This window comes from Morone saxatilis, unplaced genomic scaffold (genome assembly GCF_004916995.1).
Source record: "Morone saxatilis isolate NCDOM2014 unplaced genomic scaffold, NCSU_SB_2.0 Contig24, whole genome shotgun sequence".
In the NCBI taxonomy this organism is placed as follows: domain Eukaryota; kingdom Metazoa; phylum Chordata; class Actinopteri; family Moronidae; genus Morone; species Morone saxatilis.
Window position 1 is genome coordinate 428,147 of NW_023339807.1, and position 15,505 is coordinate 443,651.

General features: G+C 41.0%; 1 protein-coding gene across 4 annotated transcripts; it reads right to left on the reverse strand.

Moving 5' to 3' along the window:
* Positions 1-695: 695 nt before the first annotated feature.
* vegfaa (vascular endothelial growth factor Aa) lies at positions 696-15,147 on the reverse strand. Of its 4 annotated transcripts, XM_035671762.1 has the most exons (7): positions 14,413-15,147; positions 12,169-12,211; positions 9,571-9,767; positions 8,549-8,625; positions 8,426-8,458; positions 5,517-5,648; positions 696-3,120 (listed from the first exon to the last, which is right to left on the reverse strand). In XM_035671762.1, exons 1-7 carry the CDS (start codon positions 14,476-14,478, stop codon positions 3,099-3,101), a joined length of 570 nt encoding a protein of 189 aa, XP_035527655.1. In that variant the 5' UTR covers positions 14,479-15,147; the 3' UTR covers positions 696-3,098. The 4 variants fall into 4 exon arrangements, with proteins under 4 accessions (XP_035527655.1, XP_035527656.1, XP_035527657.1 ...); XM_035671763.1 differs by lacking the exon at positions 5,517-5,648; XM_035671764.1 differs by lacking the exon at positions 5,517-5,648 and having other exon boundaries at positions 8,422-8,458.
* Between the last annotated feature and the right edge of the window lie 358 nt (positions 15,148-15,505).

The following is a 15,505-nucleotide window of genomic DNA, read 5'->3' on the forward strand; positions in this document are numbered from 1 at the left end:
AGGTGAGTGCTGTCACAGGTGGCTGTTTTCAGTAAGCAGGCTTTATCCAGCCTGCCTCAGCTCCACCCACGCCTCACTTCTTTGCCCATTTTTGTTTTTTAAGCTGACCACATTGAGTCCATTTTTATTTATATAGTCTATGGTTGGTCCACCAGTTTGGTCAAGACTGACAGTTGTTATATTGTGGTCAATATCTCAACAACTATTAGATTGTCATAAATTATTGCACAGGTGATCACGATCATGTGTGAAGCCAACATACTTTTAGATTGTGCTTGAGTTTTCTTGCATTGACATTTTGGATATAAAGTTAAATGTACTCAATAACTTGGAACAGAGAAATATTTTTTTGTAGATTTTTGGTTTGTCCAATATTTTGGACAATAACAAACAGAATAATTTCTTACAGGAACACAAATTGGTTGATAAAACGTATATCATTATAGGTATCATATACTAATCATATACGGTATATGATATATATGTTGGGTCTATATAAGGCTATTTTTTGGGAATATATATGGGTGGCGGGTATGATCGTGTCTATTAGATGATGCTACCAGGATGTGAAATATGTCACATGTCCTCTTGCGTCCGCAATCAACTGGTATCCTCACACATAATTGTGATAGCACAGAAAAGATATGCTTTCAAACTAGGTGACATATAATAAGAAAAAAATCAATGTATTTTGCAAATAAACTATGTTTTGAATATAATAGTTACACTAAAAACAACAAAAAAAGAGTATTAATATTGTAAAACATTTTACAGCACCAATAAATATATTAATGTGAAAATATACTAAAAATGTGTGGCTGTACAAACTCAAGAACAAGTCTGTCATTTAAATACAAATAGAATGTTGTCATCACCAGAGGACTGGAGAGGTGCGGGCACCGAGCCAGCAGCCGGTCTCTCTCAGGCCCCCAGTTTGAGGATGGTGGCACAGAAGGTCAGTTCACATGAACAGCAGTGGTACAGTCGGCACTAACGGAAACACAGGTAGCATTCAGGAGAAGCCATGTTCTGCAGTACAATAAATAATTCACACTTTTGAATGAATAATTGAATGAAGACGATCAGGGCCACGTGAAAAAAATATTTGAGTTCTGACTTTAAACTCAGAATTCTGACTTAAAAAAAACTTATTTATTTTATTAAAAAAAAAATCACATGTGGCCCTGATTGTCTTCCGTAGATTTCTGACTGAAACACACATACTGTATTCAGGGTTTTAGCTTTGGTGTGACTTTTGACATCCCTTTACGGTATTTTACAGGAATTTGACGGTACAAATGACACATCTGAGCACGAGTTATTAAGAGTTATTATCTCAATGAATAGTGAGCGAGGATGCTTTGTTAGTGCCTGGGTTAAAATCTGTGCCAGTTTATCACCCTCAGACTAGAGGCCTCAATCTGATTGGACAGTCTTCACTAAATTAGGTCCGAGCTGAGCGGCAGCAACGAGACTCCTTCAGTCCTCCATATGACGTGTCTTCGGGCCCACAAGTGCAACACCACATGTCCATCACTCCAGTCCAAAATGAAAAACACCTGTGTTGGCGCATCATGCAAGCACATGTTGGCGTCTGGGGTTTCTATCGGTCAACAGGCCCACCATGATTCCCCTCCGGCTCGTGAGAAACACAGCTTTAGTTGAAATCAGGAATGTCAAAGCTTTGTCTTTCAGTCCTTTTTTCCCACAAAAAAGGAGTCTACAGTCATATGTGTTCTCCATTCAATCTCTGGGTAGATTGAAAACAGTTGAGTACAAACAAAAATAACCATAACACTGCATATAAATATCAGAATACAGAATACTGAACATATTCTATAAATTAGATCTAGTGTACTAGACAAAGGGATATCTAGTAAGTATATACAGATCATTTATGATAAACTACTCTGGTGTGGATGCCTGACTATTTCTTTGGAACACACACAAAGCCATTAAATAAGGAAACTGGAAGGTTGTGGATGTCTACAGTGAGGTGCTCATCTGATCTGTGATCAGCTGGTGTAGTTACGTCTTGTCTCTGTATACACCTACAGAAATATCCCTTTAGACAGCCTGGTCTCAAGACATTTTGTGAAAGGAACACAATACTTCAACATGTAAATAATAAACTTTGTGTACAAAAAGAAAGACAAATCTGTTTTCCCCCCCAAGGAAGAGTTACATGAAGGACGCAGGACCAGAAAGAGGTAGTGGTTTGTTACCTTTAACCCTGATCGAAGCTTCCAATTCCTAACTCTTGTCATACCCTGAATGCCAACATTGTTGTTTACTTGCCCACACCTATAGGGATAGGCCTAAACATAACCCTAATCTAATGTCTTTTTACCTGCCAAGACTTCACTATTAGCTAACCTTCCAGTTCTTGCCATCATCGTGTAACCCTTCCTCGAGGGAATAATGTCATCTTCACATTATCCGGTACATAATCTGCGCCCACAGTCACTTCAGCAAACTCTGAGAGACTTTCTAGGTGTATTCTTACTGCTGGAGTCAGTCCATACAGCGAAGACAAAACTTCACATCATGTCACAGAGGGAATCAGTTCTTGGACCTGCCATTCAGTTCAAGTACAACAGGAGTTCCTCCACCTCCGCCTCCTCGTCCTTCCTCCGTCTCCTCCCAGACTCTACTTTCAGTTCTGAGGCGAGTTCGGCTTCTGCTGCACTGTTAGATGATGTTGTGGTCACCAGTTTTTTCTTACTAAGAAACATTTAAGATATTCATATCCACAGCAGACCAGCATCCAGTGAAGTTTTACATAAAATAAAAGATTTCTTCTACCAGTTCTACCCATAAGCAGAACGCCACAGAAACATTTCCCATTCACGCGCCAGTGGCGCATTCGTTTCGCTTTAAATAGTGTCTTTTTATGTAGCAGCAATACACATTGTCGATGTACTTAGAGTATATGTACATATATATTAATATCTTTAGGCGGAAAACAGACAGTGGCAAGATCTGAGTCCAGAATGTCCTGTCTTGCGTTGTCGTTTCGTGTCCTTGCAGGGAATGCATCCTCAGGTTTCAAAGTGCTGTGCCAAGAAAATAATTCCTTCATAACAGTGTTGCCGGTCTCATCTCCTAGGTTTGTCACATCTGTGGAGGACAGGATGAAAGTCTGGTTATGTGGCGAGAAGGAAAAGCCAAAGTCTATAACTGCTCCATGCAAAACAGGGATTATTAAGAGACGGGGGCAGAACAGGAAGTAGAAGTAAATAGTGAGGAGGGTTGTGGGATAGATAGTGTGGGTCAGTTCCCACCTCCTGGTACTTTTTACTTGCTGTGTATAAAATGTACGCTTGATTTAACCTTCATGAAACTGATTCTTGAGACTGAGCTTGGAACTGATGAATTTAGCTTTGCTTTAAGTATGTCTATTGCTATTTATACTGAAGAGCTATCTTCATAAGCCATTTTGGCTTCCCTCCTCTCTTGCAGATTGTTCAAACTACTTCTTTTCTGTCTTTTTTATGTACATGTGTGCAAATAAACTAATCTAAGACTGTGGTAGCTCAGGGTTCAGGAGGCAGGGCTAAAGCTGGAACTGAGGGGTGGGGTCAAGTGGAGTGCTGGGAGTGAACAGGCACCATTTCCAGAGACCCCCCACCCTTAGGTCCCTTCCAGTCTTTCTCTTGAACTCTGAGCAGCCAACTGAAATCACGTCAGTGGTCAGTCCACCCAGAAGTGTGTAAATCCAAAGCAATGTGTGGGGTCCATTGGGGGTCAGAGGTCATGGAAGTGGCTGGGTCAGGAGAGGTTGTGAATCTGGCTACGTGCTGCACACAGTCAGGGTGATGAGTTTAACTCCATTCATTAGTATTTGAGTGTTGTTTACTAGCAAACACGAGTAAGAGCCGGTACATGTGACGTGCAAGCAGCATGAAGACTATCAGTCTACCCTAGACCTGCATGAGGTATTTTTTTGACTACTGGAAACAAAGCAAGATGAAATTCACCTTACAGATTGACAAATATACAATCAATGACATGTGAAAACCTTGTATCTCCAAATTCTGGTTTTCGTACTTTCAAAAAATTAATGATAGTTTCAGTTCCTTCTTGTGATATCTGACCATGTAAAAAGTTCTGTGATAAAAATTCAAGGTCCACTGTCTGACTTCCTCCTAAGAGCTTCCAGCTGTATCTCATTGCCTCCATCAGCAAATGGAGGAAAAATCACTGAGCAAAAGACCATGAAAGCTCTGGGACTAAAAAGATAGTAAGCGGACAGTGACTTAACATTTGTTTTTGTCAGCCTTCTATTTTCTACGTCAAGAATTTTTTTTCACGCTAAGGGTTGGTCTTATGTCTCTAAGATTGCTGCCTTCAGCCCAATAAAATGCAGGTCAATGATAGCAGGAAAGGAAACAAGGGGAGAGAGTTGGGGGTGTGACTTGTGACCTTGACCATCGGGCCATCAGAACATGCTGAAAACTAACATATAAACACAGCTTACATTGGAACTCCTTTCAAGAAACAGTCTCTATGAAAAGTGCTCCCAGTGAGGTCTGTGGATTGTTAAATACAGAAACAGTTTCTGCAGATTTGATACTCACTGCTATGTTTTTATCTATAAGCCCTAAGTGGAAAATCACCAAATTACTAGGTATTGTAATTAATATGTATTGTCAAGAATCCAGCGATACGATACATATCACGATACAGGTGTTACGATTCCATATATCACAATAGATGTTTTACATAACTGCATTTTATTTTATTGTATTAATTTATCTATCAAATAATCTGTTAAAATTTTAATTTTCTTAATGTATCAAATGTATATGCCCTATTTAGAATGTTTTAATGGTTTTCTATTAGCTATTTCTATTATACATGTATTTGTTGTTGCTTTGTTTTCTTTTGTAAATTGACTTAATGTCATTGTACAAGAGGGTTACCCTTCAAAGATCTCAAGGTCACTTGTTGACCTAAGAAACATTGTGAGATACAAGATTTTCAACAACAGCTTGTGATGATGGGTAATAAACAAATAGCAGAATCATTGTGGAGATTACACTTCTGTGTATGAACTGTGAATAATGGCTGCTGTTCGCTTTATCCAGACAGACCTAAATATGGAATGTGTGGGTTTCTAATCCTAACCCACACTTTTATAATAAATTCTGCAAATGTTTCAAGTCTGGGCTAAATAACATATTGTCATGCAAGCAGCTATGTGTAACATCTTAAACATTCATACTGGAATAAAAAACAGCATTTCAGTGGTAATCTCAGGACATCACCAAATCTGATTAGACTGTTGCATCTGACAAGAGACAACGCAAGCACAGAGAAGCACGGAGCTGCTACATTCCCATCAACAAACACCAGCAAAACACCAAAAAGCAGGGAGAAGCATGCGTTTCTCAGCAGGAAGCCCATCCGCACAGAGATGGGTGGAGAGATGGATAGGCCAGTGGGGGGAAAAAAAAGGTGAGGGACGGGGGGTTGTTCAAGGCATGTTTATCGTGTATGTATGGTAAACAAACCTGCAAGTTCTTTCGTTTAACTCAAGTTGCCTGGACTTGCAGTCTAATTGTGTGAATTTGCAGGAACATTTACAGGTGAGAGGGTCCTGTACAAACAAGCGCTTTCTTCTCTCTGAGCAAGGCGCACAGTGGCTGCAAGGGAAGCAAAAAGGGAGAGACAGAGAGAGAGAGAGAGAGATCTAAGCTATAGAGCGAATTCTGCAGAAAGAGCAGACACAGACACTCATGCAACATCCCCCCCCACTGCTCATCACTTTATACTTAAAGAAAAATTAAACCTGTTTTCTGGAAATCAGTGCATCTTTAACAGTGACAACCCTAATCCTAACCCTAACCGACCCTTCCACCACTGACATCAGATGTTCTGCACTAACATTCTGTTTCAATCGGAGCACAAATTACATCTTGTTAGGAGAGGAAAAAAGTAATCTTAATGTCCTAAATGTTAAAAAAAAAGGCAATAATGAATTGGGTCCAATCTTAATTTGCATTGCCATGCTTTCAAATCAATTCTAAGGACAAATTGTTAACCTTTCCATGACAGTTTGTTTGGCACGAGCAAAGACAATACTTAAAAACAGCAGAGGATGACTCTAGGATTTATCAAATACCTATCATCAGTGCAGAACTTTAAGTCAAGCAGTTGAAGCCAACACCAAATCAGCCATCTCCTCCCAACACTTGAGAATAAACCTACACCCTCACCGATAAGAGGCACACAAAGATGAAAAATTCACATCTAATAGTCTAAAGTTGAGGTAGACACTATAACTGTTGCAGTATCTGTTACAGCGCTCAGCTTATAAGATGGAAGGTCACACCAGAGACACAATAAGGGCACAACTAGATATGTAAGGGTAGCTGCTATGGGGCAACAAGGAACAATGCTTTGTCTCAGAACTTATTTTGGTTTGCACAGCACACATCCAAGCAGTAGGATCAATGCTCTATCACCTTCTAGACCTCCTGTGAGAAAACAAGAACAAAGCAACCCAAAGCAAAATGTATCTGTGAACCTCTCAAGGCTACAACAGTCTTAAGCTAAACACACCACATGTTTGTACTTTTAACTGGACTGTAGCTGCTGTGGCCACCTATCATCTGTAACAAAAGGAAACAGGGCAACAGATAAAAAGCTACAGGCAGACAACAACAGAAAGTAGAAGGAGCAAGCACTTATCAGTGCAACACACTACAGACCAGCAGACAGCCTTAATGATAACCATTCCTCATAGAGATAACACGACAAATGCTGAGGCAAGTTCATCTCGTTGACATAGAAATGGGGTAAACATAAAACGCAAATAAAAAGTGCAGGTACCACATGAAACCTGTGTTCAGATGAAACAGTTGATTCAGAAGATACCATGTTCGTTGATATCAACCAGAGGTCGGACCAAGTAATTGTTTGCAAGTCTTTGCACTTAAGACTGACAAGTTCCCAAATCCCAAACTTTCGTTAATGGTAGCTGATTTAGTAAATGAAGGGAAGTAAATTGATTCAAGGCAGACTTTTTAAATACCATAATTCTAAATCTTTTGGCTTGGGGGATGGTATCAAGCATTTTCAAGTCAAAAGGTTCAAGTCTAAGTAAAGTCATGATTCACTGATGTTAAAGTCGAAGTTGAGTTGCAAGGTTTTTTTATTTTGTGTCTAAAATCATCAAATTTGTGACTCTGGTCACAGTCTGACACGGGTCCAGGCCATGTAGCTTGAGTCCACACCTCTAGTATCACCAAGAAAAAATGCTGTCTCTAGCTTTTGGCCCTTAATCCTGACAAACAGGGGAGAGGACAGGAGACAGAGAAAAGTCGCCTCAGCAGATGCAGGAACATTCATGCAGGGTTCAATCAATAGCTGATAAAGCCAAACAAGAGGTAATGAACTTCTGCTCTAATCTCATTAGCAGGGGTGGATATTGATCCACAGGACAGGGCTGAGCTAGGTGTATCAGGATATACAGTATGCTCCTCTAACTGATTGCATGAATGAGCACATCCTCTTTATAGCACCTCCACTCCACCCTGACGCAGGGTGCCTACGTGCACAGTGACAGGCAGACATCCAATAAGGCTGGACAGTGCTCAGCTCAGCTGATCCCCATGACAAACGGATTTGACTTAGCTAACATGATCCCATCTCTCCTCCACCAATCCATCAGGTTTTAACCTGCCGAGGCACAGTTCAACAGACACGCACTTCTCTTATCCAATTAAACAACCTGACCTACCGCTGACAGGCCTCAAGGGACACACAAACCTCATGCATGCATGTTCATGCACAACCCTATGTCAACTGTGACAGCGAGTGAGTTCTCTCAACCAACGACAACACTTCAGTCTCCGAGCTCATCCTCTATTTACACCACTAAAAATAAAAATAGGTTAACTGCATGACACCTGTCGCTATGATTAGACCTGGGAAGTGCAACTGGAGTCAGAGTGCAGTGGGTGGTCTGAAGCCGGCCCAGCTATGCCTCAATCACTCACTCACACCACACCATAAAGCACTAAACCCGCTGCCATAAACTTTGAGCACGCTCAAACTGTAAGATAGGCTGAGGCCCTACTCTGTACCTCCAACATCTACCGGAAACATGATGGTACACTTGGTAAACTTGATATCATTTCTAAAGATTAAATTTGAAAAAGCTAGTACTGGGTATTGAAACTTACAACGCGTCCTTAGCACTGTGCATCAAAACGTCTTAATAAACTGAAATCTGGCATTGAATGTTCGCAACATTGTTTTCTTATTCTTTAAATCAAACATTGCCCGATTTATATAGACATTTTGGAGCAACGTTCCTCCACTTCACCCCAAATTGACGGTGGTGCTGGAAGGAACCCCGACCCCGACATTTGAAACAGAATACAAAACAGAAAAACAACATATAACACGTACTTACTATTCTTTCTTTGCTTGAACATCTGGCTTTACTCTGAAAAATAAAAGAGCAAGATGATTTAGATTTTAGCTTTTATTACCTCATCACTGTCATTGTGTGTGAAAAGCTGTGAAAGTCTCTTACCTGCATTCACATTTTTGATGCTCTGTAAAACTTAAATGAATTGTGTGTTGCGATACCAGTGCCCTTAACCGCATTACCTTAAAGAAAAACAGAGGACATAACAAGGCAATCTTTAGATTCAATCAACATCAACATGACTTTGTAGACAGTCTAAACTCAAACCTCTAAACTCCACAGCCCTGATTGCTCTGTAGCTGAATGGCTCAAAGATGTGAACTGTCTGTGTTACTATGCATCCCTATACTTCTAGGTCCAACATCCATTCCAAACACTAGGCCTTATCTGAGGCCAGGAGAGGCTTTAACCACATGGACATGGCTATAAACATGCCATATTTACGCCAGGGTAAACAACATATCTGAGATGCCATGCCATGCCACTTCACTTTCTCTGCTCTGCTTCTGGATGGGAGAACTACATGTCTCTCAGAGAGTCCAGACATGCACCGAGTGTACAAAACAAAGCCTTGGCCTGACAATCCATTTTCATAATTCATGTTTTAAGAATTACATAGAGAGACTAACCCTAGCACAAACTACTAAGTTTGCTAGATTTCTTTGGAGATCACGGATCTTCTCAGTTGTCATGTGATACATAACATACAACATACTCCATACTCCATCATTTGATTGTATCTCCAAAAAACCAAGCAAACTCCAGCCGATGATGAGGGCCATGAGTGAAAAGGGTTAGGGTTTCGGTAAATGTCAGTAAGTGGACTTTGTGTTAAAATAATTTTGTCAAAGTACCACTAAAAAAATGTTAACCTGAGAATAAAATTCAGGTTGTTATTGTCATTGTTTGCACAAATTACAATTAATAGTGATTTAATAGTAGTTCCTTCAAACTTGCTATATCGGACTGGATCAGGAGACTTTGACCAAGGCAACAGCTGTACACGCAGATTCTACGGCATCTACAGATGTATTAATCAGTTTCCGGTTTTATTGCCAAAAACACGTATTACATGTGACAATAATAGGGCAACACAACGGGGCAATTTTGTTGTTCCCAGGACTCACCTGCAATGTGACGTTGTGGGTTTCCGTGTGTACACACTCCATTGCTTCATCATTGCAGCAGCCTCCACAGCGGTTGAGGACCACGCAAGATGGGACATAGGTGTGTTCTGTGTCCTCCGGATACTCGTGGGAGATGTCCACCAGCACCTCCCTGGGCTGACACATACTCTTTCTGATGACGTCCGTGAGAGGGATGACTAAAAAAAGACCAAAGGATCAACTTTTTATCGCCACCATCGTCTTTATAGCCAGTGAGAAAAGCTTTATCCAGCCCAACTTGCTGTCTCCTTTCCAGGCTAAACATTCAGCTAAGACAAGTTCAGCAAATAAATAGTAACTGACCAGAAATGATGACATTTCTTTCTGTTCCTGGAAAAACTAAATGAGTCTGTGTCAAACTAGCTACGAGTCAGGGATGAAAGCGGCCTGCCAACAATTTGATGTAAATAGTCATAAAATATTAGATGATGCTACAAAGCAGCAACCAGCAGTGCGGGCAAAAGGCAACACTTAATCATATGAATTTGTGACCTTGGCATCAAATCATCTACTGCAGGTGGAGCACAATATCGGGGGGGGCGGCTGTGGGCAGAGCGGCGTCTCCCCCAATCAGCAAGGTCAGAAGGGTTGTTGGTTCGATTCCGCGATCCCTCCGCCAACGTGGTCAAAGTATGCCCTTGAGCAAGATACTAACCCAAAATTGGCTCCCCGATGCATAGCATCGCTGTGGCTGATGTGTTGAATGAGTTAAGTTTCTGTTCGACTGGACTTTCCATCCGACGTGAATGTGGTGGAAAGGTCGAATGTGGGCCCTTGAAAACACCTTTGAGTGGTCGGAAGACTAAAGAAAGGCGCTATACAATACTTACAGGTCCATTTACCAATATAAACTATGAAGCAACAAAGTTCTGACACCCTCTCTGCAGAACTGTAATGCAAATGGGACACAAGCATCAAGTAATACGAACATAAAGTTAATAACAGAGTTTTGATAACAATGTCAGGTAGAACCCTGTGATACAAAGCTCAAGACTTAATGAAGCTTACTTAAGGGACCTGCCAGCCCTCTTTGTATTTCCAGCCCCTGTGCAGCCCAGAATAATCTGTCCCACAGTCTATCAGACTGGGTTCCCAGTGACCCCTCTCTAACTCCTGACCCGTGGTCTGTCAGAAGAGACGTGACCTCAGGCACTGTGGCGCCAGGGTTCACCTCTGACATGTGACCCCAGGTAGCCCACCCCTGTACAGGGTCTGCCTCTGGACTCATGCTACAGACTGAGTCGGTTAGCTTTATGGTTATATTATCAAAATTCTACAAATTGATCTATCAGAAGTTCTATGACTCCTGTCCACTGGAAGTCACATTACTTTAACGGAAGCCTGATGAGGTCAGCTCTGTCAATGGAAGCTCTCTGGTAAAGCATCTGATATAGAAAAAAAATTAATAATAAAAATAGTACACATATTGACTGACTCTCGGACTCACAACAAATGACCAACAGCCAAAACAGTAGGTTACAGGACTGGCTGGTTGGATTTGGATGTGTCTGTAGACAACAGCCTCATGTCAACACACTCAACTGGTTCTTCCTCCTAACTAAGGTTGCAAGGATTTGCTTCATTTTTCATTTGCTAATACATATGCCTATGTATATCATCTTCCCTCTCTGTGCCGTAGAGTTCCATTGTTGTCCACACTGAGCAACATAGTTCCAGTTGCACTGGGTGACATGTTCCTTCATTACCATGATCACACATATTGTAGTTTGTTTTCACTCAATAGAGCACTAAATGTGGATTAATCAGCTGCTGAAAATAGTTCCCAACACTATTTCCTCCTGTTTGAGAAACTTTTGTTAAGAAAAGCCTTTGAAAACTCTATAAAATTCAACTTTGCCACAGACAGAGACACAACCCATCATGGCTGAGGTGGACTTCAATCAATAATGGTTCAGAGATCTCCATCAGGACTAATCAGGCCACAGTTTTATCTCAGTTTATATGAAAGCTTTTGACAGGTGGTGTGATCTCTGACAGCGTGGGCGTGTGAAGGTCAGCACCGTGCAGATGGCAGACTTACTTCCCTTTCTACAAACACTAACACCAGCCACACAGCTTGTCCGGTGATGCTGTTTGTAGTGACTAATCTGTGTCTCTATCCATCAACCAAACCAGCAGGTCAAACCTTGGCCTCAACGCAACAGTGTCGCTGTGAAACAAACATGAGTATGGCTTTGAACCAAGGCTGCTCACGTACTGACCATGTGTCTTCCACCACAGATTTGTGGAAACAAACAGAAACACAACAACTGTGAATTATGGAGACCTTGATTGATTTCCGCCTTTTCCCTCAAATTTACTCTGCACCGCTTTTATGGCGACTCCAAAGTCCCAAGTCAGACCTTTTGCCACCAGGAACTTTGATTCAGAAAAACAATGACCCCTAGCACATGTCAAAGATGCAATTTTTTAAAAGAAACAAGCAAGTCAGAGAGACAAATGTTCAGCACATGTCCACCAGGTGGCCCTGAGGTCATCTGGCTTACACACAGGAAAAGTCTTTAAATTCAACAGCTCTGTTAGAAATAGAAAACTTACCCTCATTCTTACTCTTCTCCACTCCCTTGCTGATGCTGGCAGTCTGTAAGAAATGCACATCAGACCAGGGGTTAAATATTTCTCATCTGCATGAAGCACTGCCTCTATAAAAATATCATCACCCATAAAACAATTGTCTCTCTTGTTAACATTTACTGTACATTGTTTTTATTCTCATTTTTTACGGGCAACTCATTACTTTAAAAGGTGATCACCAGTGTGATAACACTCCTCACCACGACGTGAGCTATAACTCGTGATCATTAAGAATAAAGGTGTAACAAGAGGTGTCATATACTAAAAACATGGTTGTTATAGGCCTTACTCTTCATCCAATCTGTGCTTGTTAATAAGTGCAATCAGACACATCAGTTCTGTAAAGCTACAAACCGGCAGTGGAGGAAAGAGTCTGATTCACCTTCAAAATTAAAGCGCTGCAACCTGTTGCTCTCTGTTCTGTGTGTTAAACGAACAACGAGGAGTTTTTAACTGGTCTCACTTTAATAGCGATACCTTGGTATGACCTATGGAAGCAAAGGGGACAGTGACAGCAGGGACAGTGACAGCAAGGGTGAAAACACGAGTCAACGGATAGAGAGAATTATTTGAAAGGATTTAAAACCAACCCTGGGTTGGCCCTCTTCCACCTAGATAGATGTGGAATGGAGGTATAGTTAATGTTGGACGTTACTGTAATACAAGTGGCTTGTAACGTAACTTATTTTGGCCTTGCTCCAGAGCTATATCTTGCTGTTGGGTTAGTCATGGTTTCTGCAGGTTTTAAATTTAGGGCAAAAAAGTAAGAAGTATATGAAGGACAATCAGTATTGGTTCTGCAGTTGTTACAGCATGATCAATACACATTTCCCCCAAAACCCATTCAAAAGCAAGACTGAAAAATGCCATTTTATACAAGTAACGTTACCTTCATTAATCCAATTTTCTGCCGGTCAAAATCCTATTTATTTAAGGTCCTAAAATTACAATTAATTTATTATTATTTACTTTTTAAGACGCTGTTGTTATTATGACGACATTACTTGCGAATGCTGATTACTTTAGCTTTCGCAACAAAATTATTATTGTATGTGTGTATGTATATTTAGGTGTATGAACGGTTCTAAATCAAAGTTTACTTTGTTTCAGCATCATAGTATTACACTTAATAATCTTACATAGCTGCAAACAGATGCATTAAACATTGCCTCTTTTGTACACAGGGGCCGCCAGAATCAACACAAAATGAAAGCTCCTTGTGAGGGCTTTAACTAAAAGATAATAAAATGAAATACACATCCTTAAAAAGTCTCATTGTGATTTAATTCCAAGCTTTTATGTTTTTTAACCTTGAAGAATGAATCCCAACAGCTAACAGGCCATTACAGTACATGTAAAACATTTGATGTCTGCAATATGTGGAAGCAGTGTGTGAGATTCTGTACACATAAAATTACAAGATTATTTAAAAGCCACAGAGAGAGTACATTTTGTTAAAATATGCATCCATTTCAAATGATTCGCTCCAATTCATCAAATGGCTAGAATATGGCATAGTTTTATTTTGAAAGTCCAGCAGGAATCGGCTTTTGTTTTGATCATAAACACTGGAGGTGACGCATCCCTGGAGCTCTCTGTTCACTCGCTGCTGTAACTGGCGCAGATATTGCGTGAGAAAGCGGGTCGGCCTGTGTGGGAACGAGGTGGGCATCCTACAAGGCGGCAGGACAGGAGGAACCGGGTCTTAGCTTCCTCACACTCTACATATCCGTGAGAACTAAAGGGCCTAGGACTCAACCCTGCGGCTGAATATCCGAGTTCAACTACACTCAGCGCTTTAGTCAGGCACAAATCTTTTATTACGGATTCCCACTCAGACACCCAATTCACTAGTCTCGTAGCCAAAAAGGAGTCAAACCTAATTTGAGCCTTATTTGTGCTAAACCAAATGTATGCCGAAACTCAATGATGGACTTACATTATTTAAAAAAACACCTCCTGATACTTTATCAAGGTTGTCTCTGCATCTTAAAAGCAAATCTTAAAATAAAAAAACGAAAATAGTTTAGTATTAGTTACTTTAGCATCTGTAGCACCCTGCATGTTTATTACACTGTGTTATTTAAATGAACGCAGGTATGACCAAATAGCAAATAAACGAGGACAGAGAAAGCTGCACGTGTGGAAGTAAGCAGTCCCTGTCCAATGAGTAATAATAGCACTGAGCATATAAAGTCAGGAACTCACCTTTACAGCGGATAGGTGAAGAACTGCTGCCAAAAGGATTTGTACCAAACTGACAACAAAGTTCATGGTTGTATTTCCGCACGATAAGTCTTGAAATCTCTGCGGTCGTTCAAGAGTAAAAAAAAAAAAATCAAACAATAGCCTATATATTTTTTTTTTTAAAAAACACGCACAAAAAGTCAAAAAATGAAAAATGAATATTTTAAAAAACCGCGGCAAATTTTGGCTATAGCAAAAGCAAATCCATATCCTCCACGCGCATGTGGCACGTTCACAGGGTCCCTTCCACTGTGTCCCCGCAGCGCTCCGCTGGAAACCTTACCATCCAACAAGCCTCGCTCATCCACAAATAAAGACACTATGATGGGCTCTGGAATCCACGCTGGAGCCGGGACCTCAGGAACTCAGCGGTTCTCCGAAAATGACAGTAATAATGTTCACAGCGGAGGCGGATCACCTTGCCAACTTTACGCACCGGCGTCTCTCTTTACGCTCATTGATTCAACACTATGACCGTGTGTGTGTGTGTGTGTGGAGGGATACAGCAGGCTTGCCGGTATAAAGGGATTCTTTTGCTTTCGTGTGCAGTCCTCCCTTTATGTGTTTCTTATTCTTTGTCCGCCCCTGTCTGCGCTGCGCATCGGTTCTCTCGTCTCTGTATAGCTCTTCGGGGGAGCATCGACAGCAGCTTGTCCCTGGCTCTGCAGCCTCTCGCGTTCTGACTCCTCTTGGCGACTGCTGCTGTAGTTCATGCGTTATCAAACGTGGACTGTCACCAGAGGCCTGACGGAGGCGGGGCGGCTGGAAGCAACCAATGGCACAGGGAGAGGGGGGTGCTTGATCTGGACCTGTTCACACACTGTATGGCTAATATATAATTTATTGTAGTTTCACTTGTCAAATCAAGTTGGATTTGGCTTTAAACATCAAGACTTGACGCATATCAATAATGAACACAATACAAGAAAAAAAAATTTAAAGATTAATGCAAGCACTATTAACAAGCTTAAATAGAAAATTTACAATAAAATATGAAAAAGTATTATAAAGTCAATAAAAGACAATCAGGGGCAGATCTAGAGAAATATGGTGG

What these genes read in the sequence shown, in the direction of transcription:
- vegfaa (XM_035671762.1), bottom strand. Translation starts at nt 14,478, where the DNA reads ATGAACTTTGTTGTCAGTTTGGTACAAATCCTTTTGGCAGCAGTTCTT. An exon ending in CCCACAACGTCACATTGCAG is followed by an intron (nt 8,626 to 9,570) that starts GTGAGTCCTGGG and finishes TTTTTCTTTAAG; the next exon opens with GTAATGCGGTTAAGGGCACT. An exon ending in GTTCAAGCAAAGAAAGAATA is followed by an intron (nt 5,649 to 8,425) that starts GTAAGTACGTGT and finishes CTTCCCTTGCAG; the next exon opens with CCACTGTGCGCCTTGCTCAG.